The sequence below is a fragment of the Crinia signifera genome, chromosome 5, assembly GCF_055691185.1.
Source record: "Crinia signifera chromosome 5, ASM5569118v1, whole genome shotgun sequence".
Lineage (NCBI taxonomy): Eukaryota > Metazoa > Chordata > Amphibia > Anura > Myobatrachidae > Crinia > Crinia signifera.
This window is the reverse complement of record NC_139221.1, coordinates 274,463,093-274,477,503: the sequence shown is the minus strand read 5'-3', so window position 1 is coordinate 274,477,503 and position 14,411 is coordinate 274,463,093. Positions and strand designations below refer to the sequence as shown.

At 42.5% G+C, this 14,411-nt stretch overlaps 1 protein-coding gene across 5 annotated transcripts in view; it reads left to right on the top strand.

Moving 5' to 3' along the window:
- Positions 1–14,411, top strand: part of DPP6 (dipeptidyl peptidase like 6) — a 1,240,611-nt gene that overhangs the window by 1,116,920 nt on the left and 109,280 nt on the right. For all 5 annotated transcript variants that reach the window (XM_083189040.1, XM_083189042.1, XM_083189039.1 and 2 more), the window contains one exon: positions 3,917–4,037. In XM_083189040.1, the coding sequence (XP_083045166.1) occupies positions 3,917–4,037 (121 nt within the window). The remainder of the gene's footprint in view (positions 1–3,916; positions 4,038–14,411) is intronic.

Below are 14,411 nucleotides of genomic sequence, written 5' to 3'. Positions count from 1 at the left end.
TCATTTCCTCTCCTTTCCCCTAATACCCCGTAATAAACGTGTTGCGGAGGCCACAAGTAAAACCACTTGTCGGTCTGCCATATATCATAGGAGCCATCTTTATTGCACCTATAATTTGTTACAAACCTATCATGGGCTATCTCGGTGAAGTACCGGTTCTGGCAGGTTAAAGTCCCAAGAATAGACAACAGAGTGAATTTTATTCTCTTTAACTCTTGGACAAGACAGTCTCATAAAAAATATCTGACAGGCCTAATGCAGTAAAAGGCAGCTTCCCCCAGGCTGTAACCTTTAAATGGATTGTTAGCGGGTCAGCATAAAATGGTCTCGTGTAAATGTGCTTCCTTGGAACAAATTAAAGCTCTCGCTAGCCGTAGAACCCTCACAATATTGCTAAGCAAATCATTAGGCGGACTGATGTAGTCGGAAAATGGGATTTCTATATTGAATTAATAAAATCTCTGCCACTATAAATATGGAATAAAAATGTAAATTGGCTGTCTTCCTGTAACAGATCCGTATTTTATCCGGTACGGTTGAAGTTCGTGGAGCCGCAATGAGGAGACCTGATCTAAAATAATAAACATTATATTATATAATCATATTCATCCTGAGACTTTACTGTCAAGTTGCTGTATCTCAAATGGAACACATGCACCGTGCATTTTGGAGTGTCTACAGTAATTGATACATATGGCTGGATGCTTAACCCTTCACACACCATAACATAAACCATCAGATTGCTTTGGAAGTTTAACATGGTGAATTTAGACTAAAGGCCCATAGGCACAGGGCGATTTAGGGCTATGTTCTAAGAGATTTGTCTAGATCCCTAAGAAAGTAATCACGGATAGCTCCGTATGGACAGGCCATAGCGATGGTGATGAACAGTCTTGAAATGTATTCAGATTGCCAGTGTTCTCACCATAGAACCCTAGTGCCCACAGATCACTCAGCACACATCGGTGCACCTCACGTGTGCCAGCAATGTGTACTGACTGAGCGATCTGTGCTTAAGCACATCCCTCAGCACGGGGCACCCGTCACCCCGTGTGTACTGGCCTTAAGGTTGTAGGTAACACTTTGGGCTGCTATGTAAGACATCATGGAAGATACTGTAGGCACATGATCTGCATGTGAAATACTAAAGGGGTATTTATTAAAGCTCAGAGAGAGATAACATTGTAAGAGATAAAGCACTAACCAACCAGCTTCTGCCTCACATTTTACAGACCGTGGGCAAGATGCTGTAAAATCCGTACCCCCTGTCCGCCGCACATCGCCGGCTACCGCAGACCAAATTATCGCATATGCTCTAACATATGCGATAATTATGGAAAAGGACAGCTCTTGCGTTGTGAGCTGTCCTTTACGATCTTGCCGGCGATGTGCTGCAGGTCCCGGCAGCTCCCCCCTCCCTTCATTACTTGCTGCTACATGCGTGTGTGGGCTCTCCTCCTTCTCCCTGCACCCGGAAGAGGATACAGTGCAGGGAGGAGGAGGAGGTCACAGGTCCAGGCAGCACACGGCTGTGCTGCCTGGACACAGGTGAGGGGGGGGTGTCAGTGCGAGGTGGCGGGGGTCCGTTCGGGGTGGCGTGGGTGCGTTAAGAAGCCCATAGGCTATGCTTTTGCTGGAGATACCCCCCGCAGCTAAAACCCACCGTGCAGGTTTTGCTGCATATACAAATGCGGTAAAAACTCTGATAATGGTGTTTTTTAACGCATTCCTGCCTTAGAGAATCCCCCCCAGTTTTTGAAAAATGAAAGTTAGGAGCTGATTGGTTAGTTCTTTATGTCTCACCATTTTAACTCTCTCTCTCTTTCACTCTCTTATTTTTTATTTTATGACCTTTCTGCAAGTACCAGATTGAAAACAGCACAACATTATGCAATGGCATTTCACTTCATGTTACCATGCTGTCTACACAATGGCCCTTATTCTGGTTCACTCACAAAGAAAAACTCCTTCTCAAATGGACAAAACAATGAGTACTGTAGGGAGGCAGATGTAACATGTGCAGAGATATTTAGATTTGGGTGAGTTATTTTGTTTCCTGTGCAGGGTAAATACTGACTGCTTCATTTTTACACTGCAATATAGATCTCACTTTGGAGTAAAACCCCACCCAAATCTAATTCTCTCTGCACAAGTAACATCTGAACCACCTGAAGTTCACATGGTTTTGTCCATTTAAGAAAGGAATTTGCCTTTGCGAGTGAACCAGAATAAGGGCCAATGTATTTCAGAGCATAGGGTAATGGCTTTTTTTAGAGTTACAGGGCTGTAACTGGGGTGAGGTGGGTGCTGGGATAACAGAGCAATCCTGCGCTGAGATCAGTGCTCCTGCTCATAGGAGGCACATTCCATTTGTTTCCCCGCACAGCAACATACCTCCCAACATGACCCCCTCTCCACAGGAGGGACACAATGCTCTATTCATAGACTTCCCTCTTAATTTATGATTACCATCACCTGTGTGGAGACACCTTTCTTATCAATTAACCGGTTTAAAAACAGGTGATGGCAATCATAATATAAGAGGGAAGTCTAGAAACAGAGCATTGTGTCCTCCTGGAGAGGGTCATGTTGGGAGGTATGCAGCACTGTACATCTAGGCCAGGCTTTCCCAAACACGGTCCTCAAGGCACACCAACAGTGCAGGTTTTGTAGGCTTGAGCACAGGTGACGTAATTCGTATCTAAGGGCTTCTGATTAAACCATCTGTGCTGAAGCCTGGATATCACTTAAACCTGCACTGTTGGTGTGCCTTGAGGACCGTGGTTGGGAATGCCGGATCTAGGCCCTCATTGTGGTTGACCCGCAGAACTGTGAAATTCAGAGCTTTGTGGGTCATATAAATGCCGCCCGCCGCACACACGAATGGCCGCCCCCTATCGCACGCCGATTTCCCTGCATGCATGTGAATGAATGTCTAGCCTTTCCCTAGTCACTCTCTGTCTCCCACTGCTACCCTCTGCTTTTCCCTAATTACACACTGCTTCCATTGCCACCATCGGCCTTCCCCTGTCATCCACTTCCTCTTTCTGTCACCCTCTCTCTCTCTCTGTCCCCTCTGCTCTTCCTGTCACCCTCTGCCTCTACCTGTCACCCTCTGTCTTCACCACAACAGTGTGGGCCAGATGCACTAAGCTTCAAAAGTGATCAAATGGAGAGTGATAAACAGCCAGCCAATCCGCTCCTACCTGACATGTCAACTGTGTTTGGAAAATATCAGGCAGGAGCTGATTGGCTGGTTGTTTATCACTCTCCATTTTATCACTTTTGAAGCTTAGTGCATCTGGCCCTCTGTCTCCTCCTGACTCTAATTGCCTTTTCTTATCTGCCTCTCCATAGTACCACTGACATTTTGTTGCTGGAATTTAAAGAATATATAATATAAAATTATAAAATTGTGAAATGTGCTTGGGTCGAACCAATGATGCTGATGCAGTCTGTAAATATTTATAAAATGACAGTTGAAGAAAAGAGACTGCAGCTGTATTATATATAACCACTGTCTCATCGCTGGTGTTGTCTAGACATTCTCTTGCTCAGTTTGTATTGTACTGCTGTTCGTAAAGTTCTTCAGAAACCAGTAGCTATACCAACGTGCATTGTATTCCCAAGTATATACCGGATACAAGTTTTATATGATCCCAGACAATGTGTGTTGTGCCTTACAGCAAACCGTTTTTTGTACAACGTGTCCAGTGTTCCGCGTACTACAAATTAGGTACAGTACTTGCCCTAAGAAGCTTGTATCCGGATTGTAGTTGAAAAGCATCAGTTTATTAAAGACCATTCTCAAATAAACTGTATATTTTTTTGTTACTATATTGTAATCGTTAAAATGAGATGTTTTTGTCATGCATACTATCTGACCGCTAAGACTGTTTCTGTTATTTAATTCCAGATTTTTATATTTGAAAATAACATCTTCTATAAAATGAATGCAGACAGCCGGCCCATCCGCTTGGTCTCCACTGGGAAGGAAGGAGTCATTTTTAATGGACTGAGTGACTGGCTTTATGAAGGTAGGACAGATTGCTTTAAAAGAAGAATTGAGCCGTATGAATGATAGCTGGCATTTTACTGTAATAAAACCATACATTAGGGCTCCATACAACAACATTACAGTCCTTCGGTCCTTTAGATGTCAATAACATTCCCATATGAAATGTGGCAAAGGGCATTGATGGCATTTTTGTGACAAATCATTTTGTTCTTCAAATTGCATCTGCAGTCAGCGTTCCGAAAGGTGTGCATCACTTTCCGAGTCTTGCCCATAAATAGCCCTTGTGCTTCTGATGTATCTGGTGATGAATCAGGCCTAGCGAATGTAGGTTTCGCTGGAAAATTGACACGAGCCGCAGTTTGTCTCTTGGCACCAGAAGCTCCATCATTGCTGCAGTTTCCAAACGCTTATTAAAGGAAAAGGTCTTATAATTTCAACATGGGATGGGTTAGTAACACAAAAGGCAATCCTATTACCTGCAAAGAGCCGAAAAAGGGAACGTGAACGGCACCCAGTCTCACACCCCTCTTGGCCCCATTTAGTGCCCTGCTCTCAGGTTTTTACAAATACCAAAGAAGATGGTGATTCAGCAGTATCATAATTGCTGCACTTACTGGCACATGCATTGTCTTCACTGGGAATAGGATTACCCTATAGTGCGCAAATCACAGGGCACACTGTATCAGTTACAGAAGCACATTATCAGCAATGGGCAGTTTGTCATATTTAAAGCTCTCCTCATTAGTGTTATATGGGGCATACAGAGAAAAATTAGAGTAGTATTACTGTATATGTTATCATGGGATTAGACATTCAGAATGGTGATTAAACATTGGCCCTTATACAGATCTGATCGCAGTACAAATTTGTTCTCAAAATGGGCAAAACCATGGGCCTTATTTTGGTTCATTCTTTCTGACAAAATCCTTCTTAGATGGACAAAACCATGTGCACTGCAGGGGGGGCAGATGTAACATGTGCAGAGAGAATTAGATTTGGGTGAGTAATTTTGTTTCTGTGCAGGGAAAATACTGACTGCTTTATTTTTACAGTGCAATATAGATCTCACTTTGAAGTAAAACCCCACCCAAATCTAATTCTCTCTGCACAAGTAACACCTGCCCCACCCGCAGTGCACATGGTTTTGCCCATCTAAGAAGGATTTTGTCAGAAAGAATGAACCAAAATAAGGCCCCATGTGCACTGCAGGTGGGGCAGATGTAACTTGTGCAGAGAGAGTTAAATTTGGGTGGAGCGTGTTGAAACTGAAATCTAAATTGCACTGTAAAAATAATGCAGGCAGTATTTACCCTGCACACAAACAAAATAACTCCCACAAATCTATCTGTCTCTATACATGTTACATCTGCCCCACCTGCAGTGCACATGGATTTGCCCATTTTAAGAACAGATTTGTACTGCGATCAGATGAATAAGGGCCATTATGTACACAACTTACTTTGAGATTTAAGGTCGTATCCAAACAAGGGTGCATTGTATTTTAAGCCACAGGGAGAAATAAGACAGTAAAGTGATCTGATCTGCTGAGCTGTGTGGGCAGCAATAATACATATATGAAATAGAGAAGATGAGCAGACTCCATTTCCCTGCATAATCTCTGATCCATGTATATAATAAATGGCCACAAATAAATAAATAAATATCAGCCTGTAAAAGATCGACAGTATAATCTGTGGTTTCCTTTTATTTGTACAAAAATTACCTTATATAGATGATCCCTACAATTTACTTTCATTTCAATTAAGGTATAAAAATAATTAATGGGCCATATTTGCAAAAGTTTATCTAGATAAATGAATACAGATCTCCAATTTGTTTTTTTGTGCAGAGGTCAAATGAGGTCAAATGAATTTATGAATTTATGTTTCAAGTGCGCTCTTGAAGCCTATTATCTCTTTACTCATGCTCGTCATCCTTACTGGTACATAATACTTGGATCCTGCAGGGGCCAGATTAAGAGCCACATGGCCTTGGGGCTGAAGATGACAAGGGCCTATTGTAAAAATCAGAAGAGCTGAAAACAGTGCTGTGTGGGTGTGGTCAGTGCACTGTGGGTGTGGTCAATGGAGTGTGGGTGTGGTCAGTGGTGTGCTGCTGTGCACCCGGGCATGTACTCTTTCTTTAAAATCTCATTAAATACGGAAAAGTAAAAAATTACAATTTTGTGGAAAATAAAAACACAATTTTTAATATGTATGTTGCTGACCATGTGAACAGCTGTGTGGATGGTCATCATCATGCTTTCATCAAGGCTGTAGCAGGACCAAACAAACCCATCATGGCATCACTTAGAGGACGGGGGAGCTAGCACTAGAAAGAAGAGCACGTTTTGGAGCGTCCTTAAGTTATTCTGGACAGCTCCATACAATGTAAAATGATAATAGAGGAGAAATAGTGCGCACATAGCAGCCAAGTTTGGTCTAACGCCAACGGAGGACTCCTTATCCCTTCACCAAAAGATACCATATATAGCATGTGTCCATAAAGGAGTGGGGATACCGGTATTCCTTTCTCCCTCTGTAAGATAGTGTGGCCACTCGCTTGGTAAACTATTAGGAATACCGCTATCCCCACTCCTTTATGCCATGATGGGTTTGTTTGGTCCTGCTACAGCCTTGATGAAAGCATGATAATGACCATCCACACTGTTCACGTGGTCAGCAACATACATATTAAAATTGTGTTTTTATTTTCCACAAAATTTTAATTTTTTTACTTTTCTGTATTTAATGAGATTTTAAAGAAAGAGTACATGCCCAGGTGCACAGCAGCACACCACTGACCACACCCACACTCCATTGACCACACCCACAGGGCACTGACCACACCCACAAAGCACTGTATTCAGCTCTTCTGATTTTCACAATAGGCCCTTGTCATCTTAAGCCCCAAGGCCATGTGGCTCTTAATCTGGCCCCTGCAAGATCCAAGTATTATGTACCAATAAGGATGACGAGCATGAGTAAAGAGATAATACGCTTCAAGAGCGCACTTGAAACATAAATTCATTTGACCTCTGCACATATCCTGTGAGCGTGACAATGTATATATACATCGAATTTTATATGCACGAACCAATTTAAATGATATACAATAAAAATACCGTAATATCAGTTCTTCAGTGACAGATAACTAATGCCACAGTGTGACGTTAGGAGAGCCAGATGCTGCTGGGTCCCTGGAGTTTTGCTTTACTGATTGTCATTTCCATCCTGTTTTCTTCTCCATAAAACAGCACGACAGGATATTAAACACAACAGCAACAGAAAAATGGCGAGCTGTCTCTGAGGTTACTTAACCTTTTCTGGACTGTAGCAGCATTTACAATCACAGATACTGTAGCTCCAGCGATGATGAGTGGATGTTCTGTTGTGCAGTAGAATAAGATAGACATTATACTGTGCTGTACATTCAGTTGAATCAGAAGATTGCTGGCGGCACTGTCATTATTGCTGTCTGTAGTGTTCCTGTGAGTTTGGCCATTGCGATAGAGATCTATGCCCACCAATATTAATATATGCACATAAACTATTACACTGCCTGCTGAATAGCACTGATGGATTTTATTAAACAGAAAATAAATATACAGTTCAGAATACAAAGAATTTGATGGCCTGGGGCAGCTGGGATTTATTTAGGTAATGAGAACCTCTAGGTTTTGGCACCAAATTGAAATAGTTAAAAAAAAAACATTCAGGAGGGGAGGGGGCTAATTGATCACAGGGCTGCAAAAAGTTGCATCCCTGCAATCATGTCTGAATCAGACCCCACGGGCCATGCTTTTGTTGGAATACGGTGCCTTATCTCCTGTATGTATGCATTACACTGGGTGCGCATCCTCTAAACCAGTGGTTCTCAACCTCGGCCCTCAGGACCCCCCAACAGCTCCCAGAAAAATGACTTGGTGGACATTTTTCTGTCAATTTCCACAGTACTGCTACCTTCTTGCAGGACTCCGAAGAGATAAAGATACTTGTTTCCTAGCACGGCGCCAGCTATTAAAAATTGTATCCATCGGGTCAACCAAATCACATGCGATGGACGCAATTTTTACATTGGAACCAATGTAAAATGGTCCCTGAGACCCGATTTTACGTTGGGCCCAATGTTAAATGCCCCCCAGACCCCAATTTTCATTGTATCCCCACCCTAATGGGTCAATTGCCCCCCCCCCATTGCTAATGCCACCCCACGATGGACACCAACCCGAAGCGTGGCGAGCGCAGCGGTATGCGTCCTCCAACCTTTTCATACCCCCACTATCCACGTCAGCGTGGAGTTGATCTTATATAGTGTGGCGAGCACAGCGAGCCCGAAGCGTGGCGAGCGCACGGGCATTACTTCACAGGTATTACGCTGCGCTCGCCACACTATATAATATCAACTCCATGCCAACGTGAATAGTGGGGGTATGAAAAGGTCGGAGGACACGTACCGCCGCCCCTCGGGGGCTCGCGCTCACCATGCTTCGGGTTGGCGTTCATCGTGGGGTGGCGTTAACAATGGGGGGGGGCATTTGACATACAAATTACCCATCAGGGTGGGTATACAATCAAAAATCGGGTCCATTGGGCCATTTAACATTGTTCCCTATGTAAAATCGGGTCCATCGCATCGGTCGCATTGTATGCCATTATAATGGCATACAATGGACCCGATTTTACATAGGAATTTAACATTGAATACAATGCATTCAATGTTAAATCGCGTTGGTCGCATCGCATGCCATTATAATGACTTGCGATGGACGCGATTTTTTAATTGTCGGGAAAAGGCTAAAAATAGCCCAAAAATCGCGTTGTCGCGTCCATCGCATACCTTAACTTAAGGTATGTGATGACCTACAATGGGCGCCGTGCTAGGAAACAAGTACCGAGATAAGTATTAAAAAGATGTGTGCAGCATGTACAGTGTGGGCCCCCCTGGATTCAGGGGCCAGTAGGCACCACACACATTGACCTTTTTATAAATATACGCTGCTGACTGTATAGTTCCTCTTTGAATACCAGCAGTATGGTACTTGAAACTATTTTTCTTTGAAGTACATATTCTAAAAACACTTGCACATAATGTAATACACATTCATTTCTGTCATTGCTATTTTATAATGCACTATTTATATTATAGGATCCTGTTATCAAAATAAAAAATGTATCGTTTCTAAGCGTACAGGGTAATTCTGACTTGCAGCCTGTTTTGACTGCATGAAATAAACACATTTCTCTTACTGCATATCTAAAAGTAAAATAAATGTAAAAACAAAGCATGGTAAACAATTTAGCGATGTAACAATTCATTCTGTGCCCAGAGAGTGAACAAGGCTTGATGGGCAAAAAAAATAATAATAATATTGTCTTGCTACTGCCACCTTGTGGCTAAAAAGGGATATTACACACCATGTGAAATCTAATATTGTAGTAAATAGTAATTTAAGATGCAAGTAGTGTTCACAGCTTCCTGCTAAATTATTATGGTTTTTGGCAATATATTTTCAAATTCATACTTTAACTAAAATACACCATCCTACAACAATTAAAGAATACTATGAATAACTAAGCCACAGCTATATACATATGTGTGTAAGTGCAGTGCATGTTACATGTTACAGTATAACTGTATATCAGTGGCTGGTAGGGCTTTTTTTAACCTTTGGTCTGACACTTGCCTTTGTCACAAGAGTTCATGTAATCTGCCCTGTACTTGCTGACAATAATAATAATAAAACACTTGACCCTCTGCCTTCAATCATTAAATAAAAAATATACCACACTACTGTACTATACAAATTTTGGGTTTCACATTGAGATATTTTTGTTCCTACTAAATATTAATTCTTGGATTGCTGTATGCAGATATGTCCAAATACAGTATATACATAAAAACATGGGTATTCCTTTATGAATAAAAGGTTATCCTTACTTTCCAACTTCCAAACTGTCAAATGTTAGTGACCCATTAGTAAAAAAACAAGCCCAAGTTGGCTTATCAACTTTTATTGCAATATATAAAATTTTGGTGTCACCTAGGGACACGATCCAAAAGAGCCTATCTACAGTATATATTAATAGCAGAAGGACCAATTTTTCTGATTACATATTTCTATAATGCCATTATCTGAACAAGGCACATCATATACGAAATGAAAGGTCTTTGGTCCATAGATTTTCTGAAAAATATTGGCATTGTGGTTGGTTGCTGTTTAGAGTTATAAGGCAAAAGGTACTTGTGTATTTTGGCAGCGCCCATCGCATCGCATACCATAACGCATGCGATGGTATGCGATGCGATTTCGTTGGTTAGTGTACGATGGCATACAATTTGCGCTCTCCACGCTTCGGGTTCACGTTTATAGTGGGGGGGTGGCATGGGGGTGCATTTAACATTGTAAGCACCCATTAAGGTCTCACAAGCACCCTTTAGGGTGCTTATACGATTTTTAATCGTATAGGGGGTCAAAATCGCGTCGCATCGCATGCCATCGGGTACATGGCATGCGATGCGATACGTTCATCGTACGATGCAGAAATCGGGCGCCGCCAAAATACACAAGTACCAGGCAAAATGCCCGCATGCCATTTACAGTGCATCACCATTGTGATCTGGAAAATGTGACAGTGAACTCCTCTTTGCATCTGTTGGATGTCCTGGAACATGTGACCTGCTGGGTGGTCTAGAAACTGTAACAGAGATTTGTAGCCACCCACTAAGCAGGGGGGATTTTTCAAATTTGACTCCCAAGGAGGAAGTTTTAATTGGAGGAAGTTTTAATTGGTCGAATCAGCTATACATGATGAAAAGTAAATTTGGTGCCTGCTCAATCACTTTTAGTTTGGACTCGGCTAAGGTACTGTATTACACATGCATATAGTATGTCTCAGGAGCACTGTTATAGCATCTGGGCAAAGGGTGATCTATGTGCAGTATGTGAGGGTCTGGTCTCAACTGTACAGTACAGTATGCAGAATATCTGCAATGAGGGGTCTCTGTGCAAAGGGAAGAATCTCTGTGGCATGCAGATGTGCCCTGCAGCTTCCATTGTCTGGTGTAAGTTATAGCTTTATTATAGTGATATTATATATACACTGTGGTATTATATACACACTGGTCAATAGAGAGGGAGTACAGGTGGGTTAGGATTTCTAGAGGAGGTTTTTCAAAAAGCTTGACCTCCAAATTTGTAGTTTTCCACTTTAAAAATCCAATGAATATAGCTGCATCACTAATGATCTGAGTGTGCCATCAATCATTATGCCATCAACCAATCGCAATTGGCTAGATAGCGCTGCTATCATCATGATTGCATAGCTTTGTTCCAGCCCTCCATTGCTCTAAAGACATATGTCTCCTACCAGCGGATCCGTCCACAGCTAATTATGCTGCAATTAGATAACACACCCTTCCTGTACTTCTGCTGGTGTTTGCATTGCCTCTCTTCTATCTCTCCTAGGCTTAGGAGATGATAATTTGGTGTGTGATACACAGCATCAGTATATGAACAAGTTTATAAGCATTTTGTGCGAGCATTATAAAACTGAGTCACATAATGGGTACGTTCAGTTGTTCACATAAACAGGTCTCTCTGTTCATGAGGCTCAGCTTCTGCAACACAACACACAGCATTATAAAATAGGCAGATCTTGATTATTCTGTGAATTTACTGCGCACATGCAAACAAATCAAATAATCTCAATAGTTAGACATTGTGCACAATGAAAATAAGTCACCGTTATGTATAGCCAACAATAGCTGTAATACAATGCCCTGCTATGTATTGTTTGATACTGACAATAGGAAATCATGTTACCAGAGATGGAAAGCGTGCTTTATTGATTTAATGTACTGCTTGTACAAAGTCAGCACAATAGATGTGTGCGCTGTAAAACCATCATTTATTTATTCAGAGGCTGGCAACTAACAAATCTGATTTTGGCTTTGGAAAAAAAAAATGTAATAGGAAATTTTGCTTACTTTCTTTTTTACCTCAGATCACCCTGACAGGGGAAGCAAATTGTAAATTGTGAGAATGGCCCTTCCTGTCTATGTAAGATTAACACTTTGGTCAAAGCAACACTATAAGTAACCAATACAGATAAGACATTGTCATGGGCAGGTTTTTTTTTTATTTGTATGGGTAAATAATATGTGCAGGGCAATGTTATTATATTACGGCACATATCGTTCAGGGTGTACTCACTATATCATTAAGGATGCACCCTCCACGGCAAAAGAGGATTTTCCACAAGGCAACCTAAACGATTGCCTAGGGCCCAGCAGATCCCAAGGCATAGGCAAACGCAGGGGGGATTTCTGGTTGCCTGGAAACCCCCCTCCTCTTGGCAAGTGCCTTAAATTATGACAACAATAGCGCTGGTATATAATATGATCAATAGAGCTGCCACCACATCATGCAGTGTAAGGGACAGAGCCGAGCTGCTGCACATTCTGTACACAGTGGTAGCAGCTTATTTTACCACATTTACTTTATGTGTGGATCTGAGCCCTTAAACAGCGAAATGGACCAGAGAGCAGCTGCCAGGAGGAAGAGACAGGAGCCTTACCACCATGAAGTGAGAGATTGTGAGCTTAGAAAGTGCAGTATTGGTTCTATTATGTTTGTGTATTTATTTATTATGATATGTTTAAACATTTCCTGACAATTTTATCTTATTTAAATTTTAAACAACCTATACTATAGATCAGGGGTGGGCAACTATTTTGGCTGGGGGGCCGCTTTACGCTTCCAGGAAATATTCGAGGGCCGCACACAAAATATCTTGTATACAGATGAAGCCATCCTCATCTCGCCCTTTAATAAGATTAACTGAGTAATCGGATTTCTCTGCTAATCCCCTTCTCCAACTGTATGGTTCTATGTATTGTATTGCAGCTGAGAACAATAGGCCTTGGCTCACCATGGCTATCCAGTGAGGGCTAGATGAGGATGGCTCCATCTGTATATGCTGCTGTCTGGGTCCTGGGGGAGATGGGATGTAAAACAGAGGTAGCTTCTACCTTGTATTTTGCACTCACCCCCAGGACCCAGCAGCAATTTTACCTTAACACAGCTGCCTCCGACCCCCACCAAGAAACAAGAAGCTCCGCTCCACCCCCTAGCATGTCACTCACATCACAGGAGGAGGGCGGAAATACCCCGGCTCGTTTTAGTGGCAGCTGCGGCAGCACAGGTTGGCAGGGCCATCTTAACAGCATTGTTTGCCCCGTATGTGTGTATATATATAAATATAATGCATGTTAGGAGTCACTCAACAGGCTTGTATTTGTGCAGTGGGTTTTAATCAGGCAGCATAATGAAATTACAGATCATTATGCTGCCTGATTAAAACCCTCTGCACAAATACAAGCCAGTTGAGTGACTCCTAACATGCATTATATATATATATATATATATATATATATATATATCAATGGGACTGATTTATGCCCCTTATTTGGATGTCACCCCAGCATGAGCCTTCATATTTATAAGAGTGCCAGTCATACGTCATACAAAATATAATATATTTTTACATATTGAACACTGACTGCAGCAGTGCCTTACTTTTACAGTGGTGGAGCCAGCCAGAGGGGAGTCAGGACAGGAGGATCCTGACTTTTTAAGTGCCTGCGTTGCTGCTCGAGCTCTGACTAGTCCCGCCGCCGCCGATGCATGACCGTGCCATCCCCGCTCAGCATTACAGGGAGTGTGGGAGGGGACGCGGTCACGCGGCAGCCGGCTCCCCGCCATTGGTTGGTGCGGCGGCCACATGACTGCACCCCCTCCCACACTCCCAGTAATGCTGTGTGGGGATGGCGCGTCGCCGGTCATGCATCGGCGGCGGCGGGACCTCACCGTTCCGCTTGTAAGCATTGTGGGGGCCACTTCTCTTTGTGCTGGACTCGGGAGCGGCGGGCCATACGCGAGCGGGCCGCCTGTTGCCCACCCCTGCTATAGATCATCTGTACTGTCAAATATTAATACTGTATTCCATACAAGATCCAGTGTAAAAAAGATAAATTTTCAGGACTGTTACCACTCCCCCAGACTCACGTACTTCAATGCTCTGCAGAGTGAGAAATTTTGGATTGCATTTGGAAACCCGCTCTGAAAATCCTGCGTTTGGCACTGCAAGGGGCCTCATAAAGATATCCTGGCCCTCCACAATGTACCCAGAGGAGCATTATGTGATTACCATGTAGCTTCATTACATCACATGCACCTGCCCACATTACCAAAGTCCCTTTGATGTTCTTTGATGGGATAAAAAAATACACAAAATGGTTTCTTCCACTGAATGAGGGCAGTCTGTTTACTTTAAATGTGACATAGGTATTAAGCCAAATTTTAAAGACCTAGATCCTGATTCAAATTTGT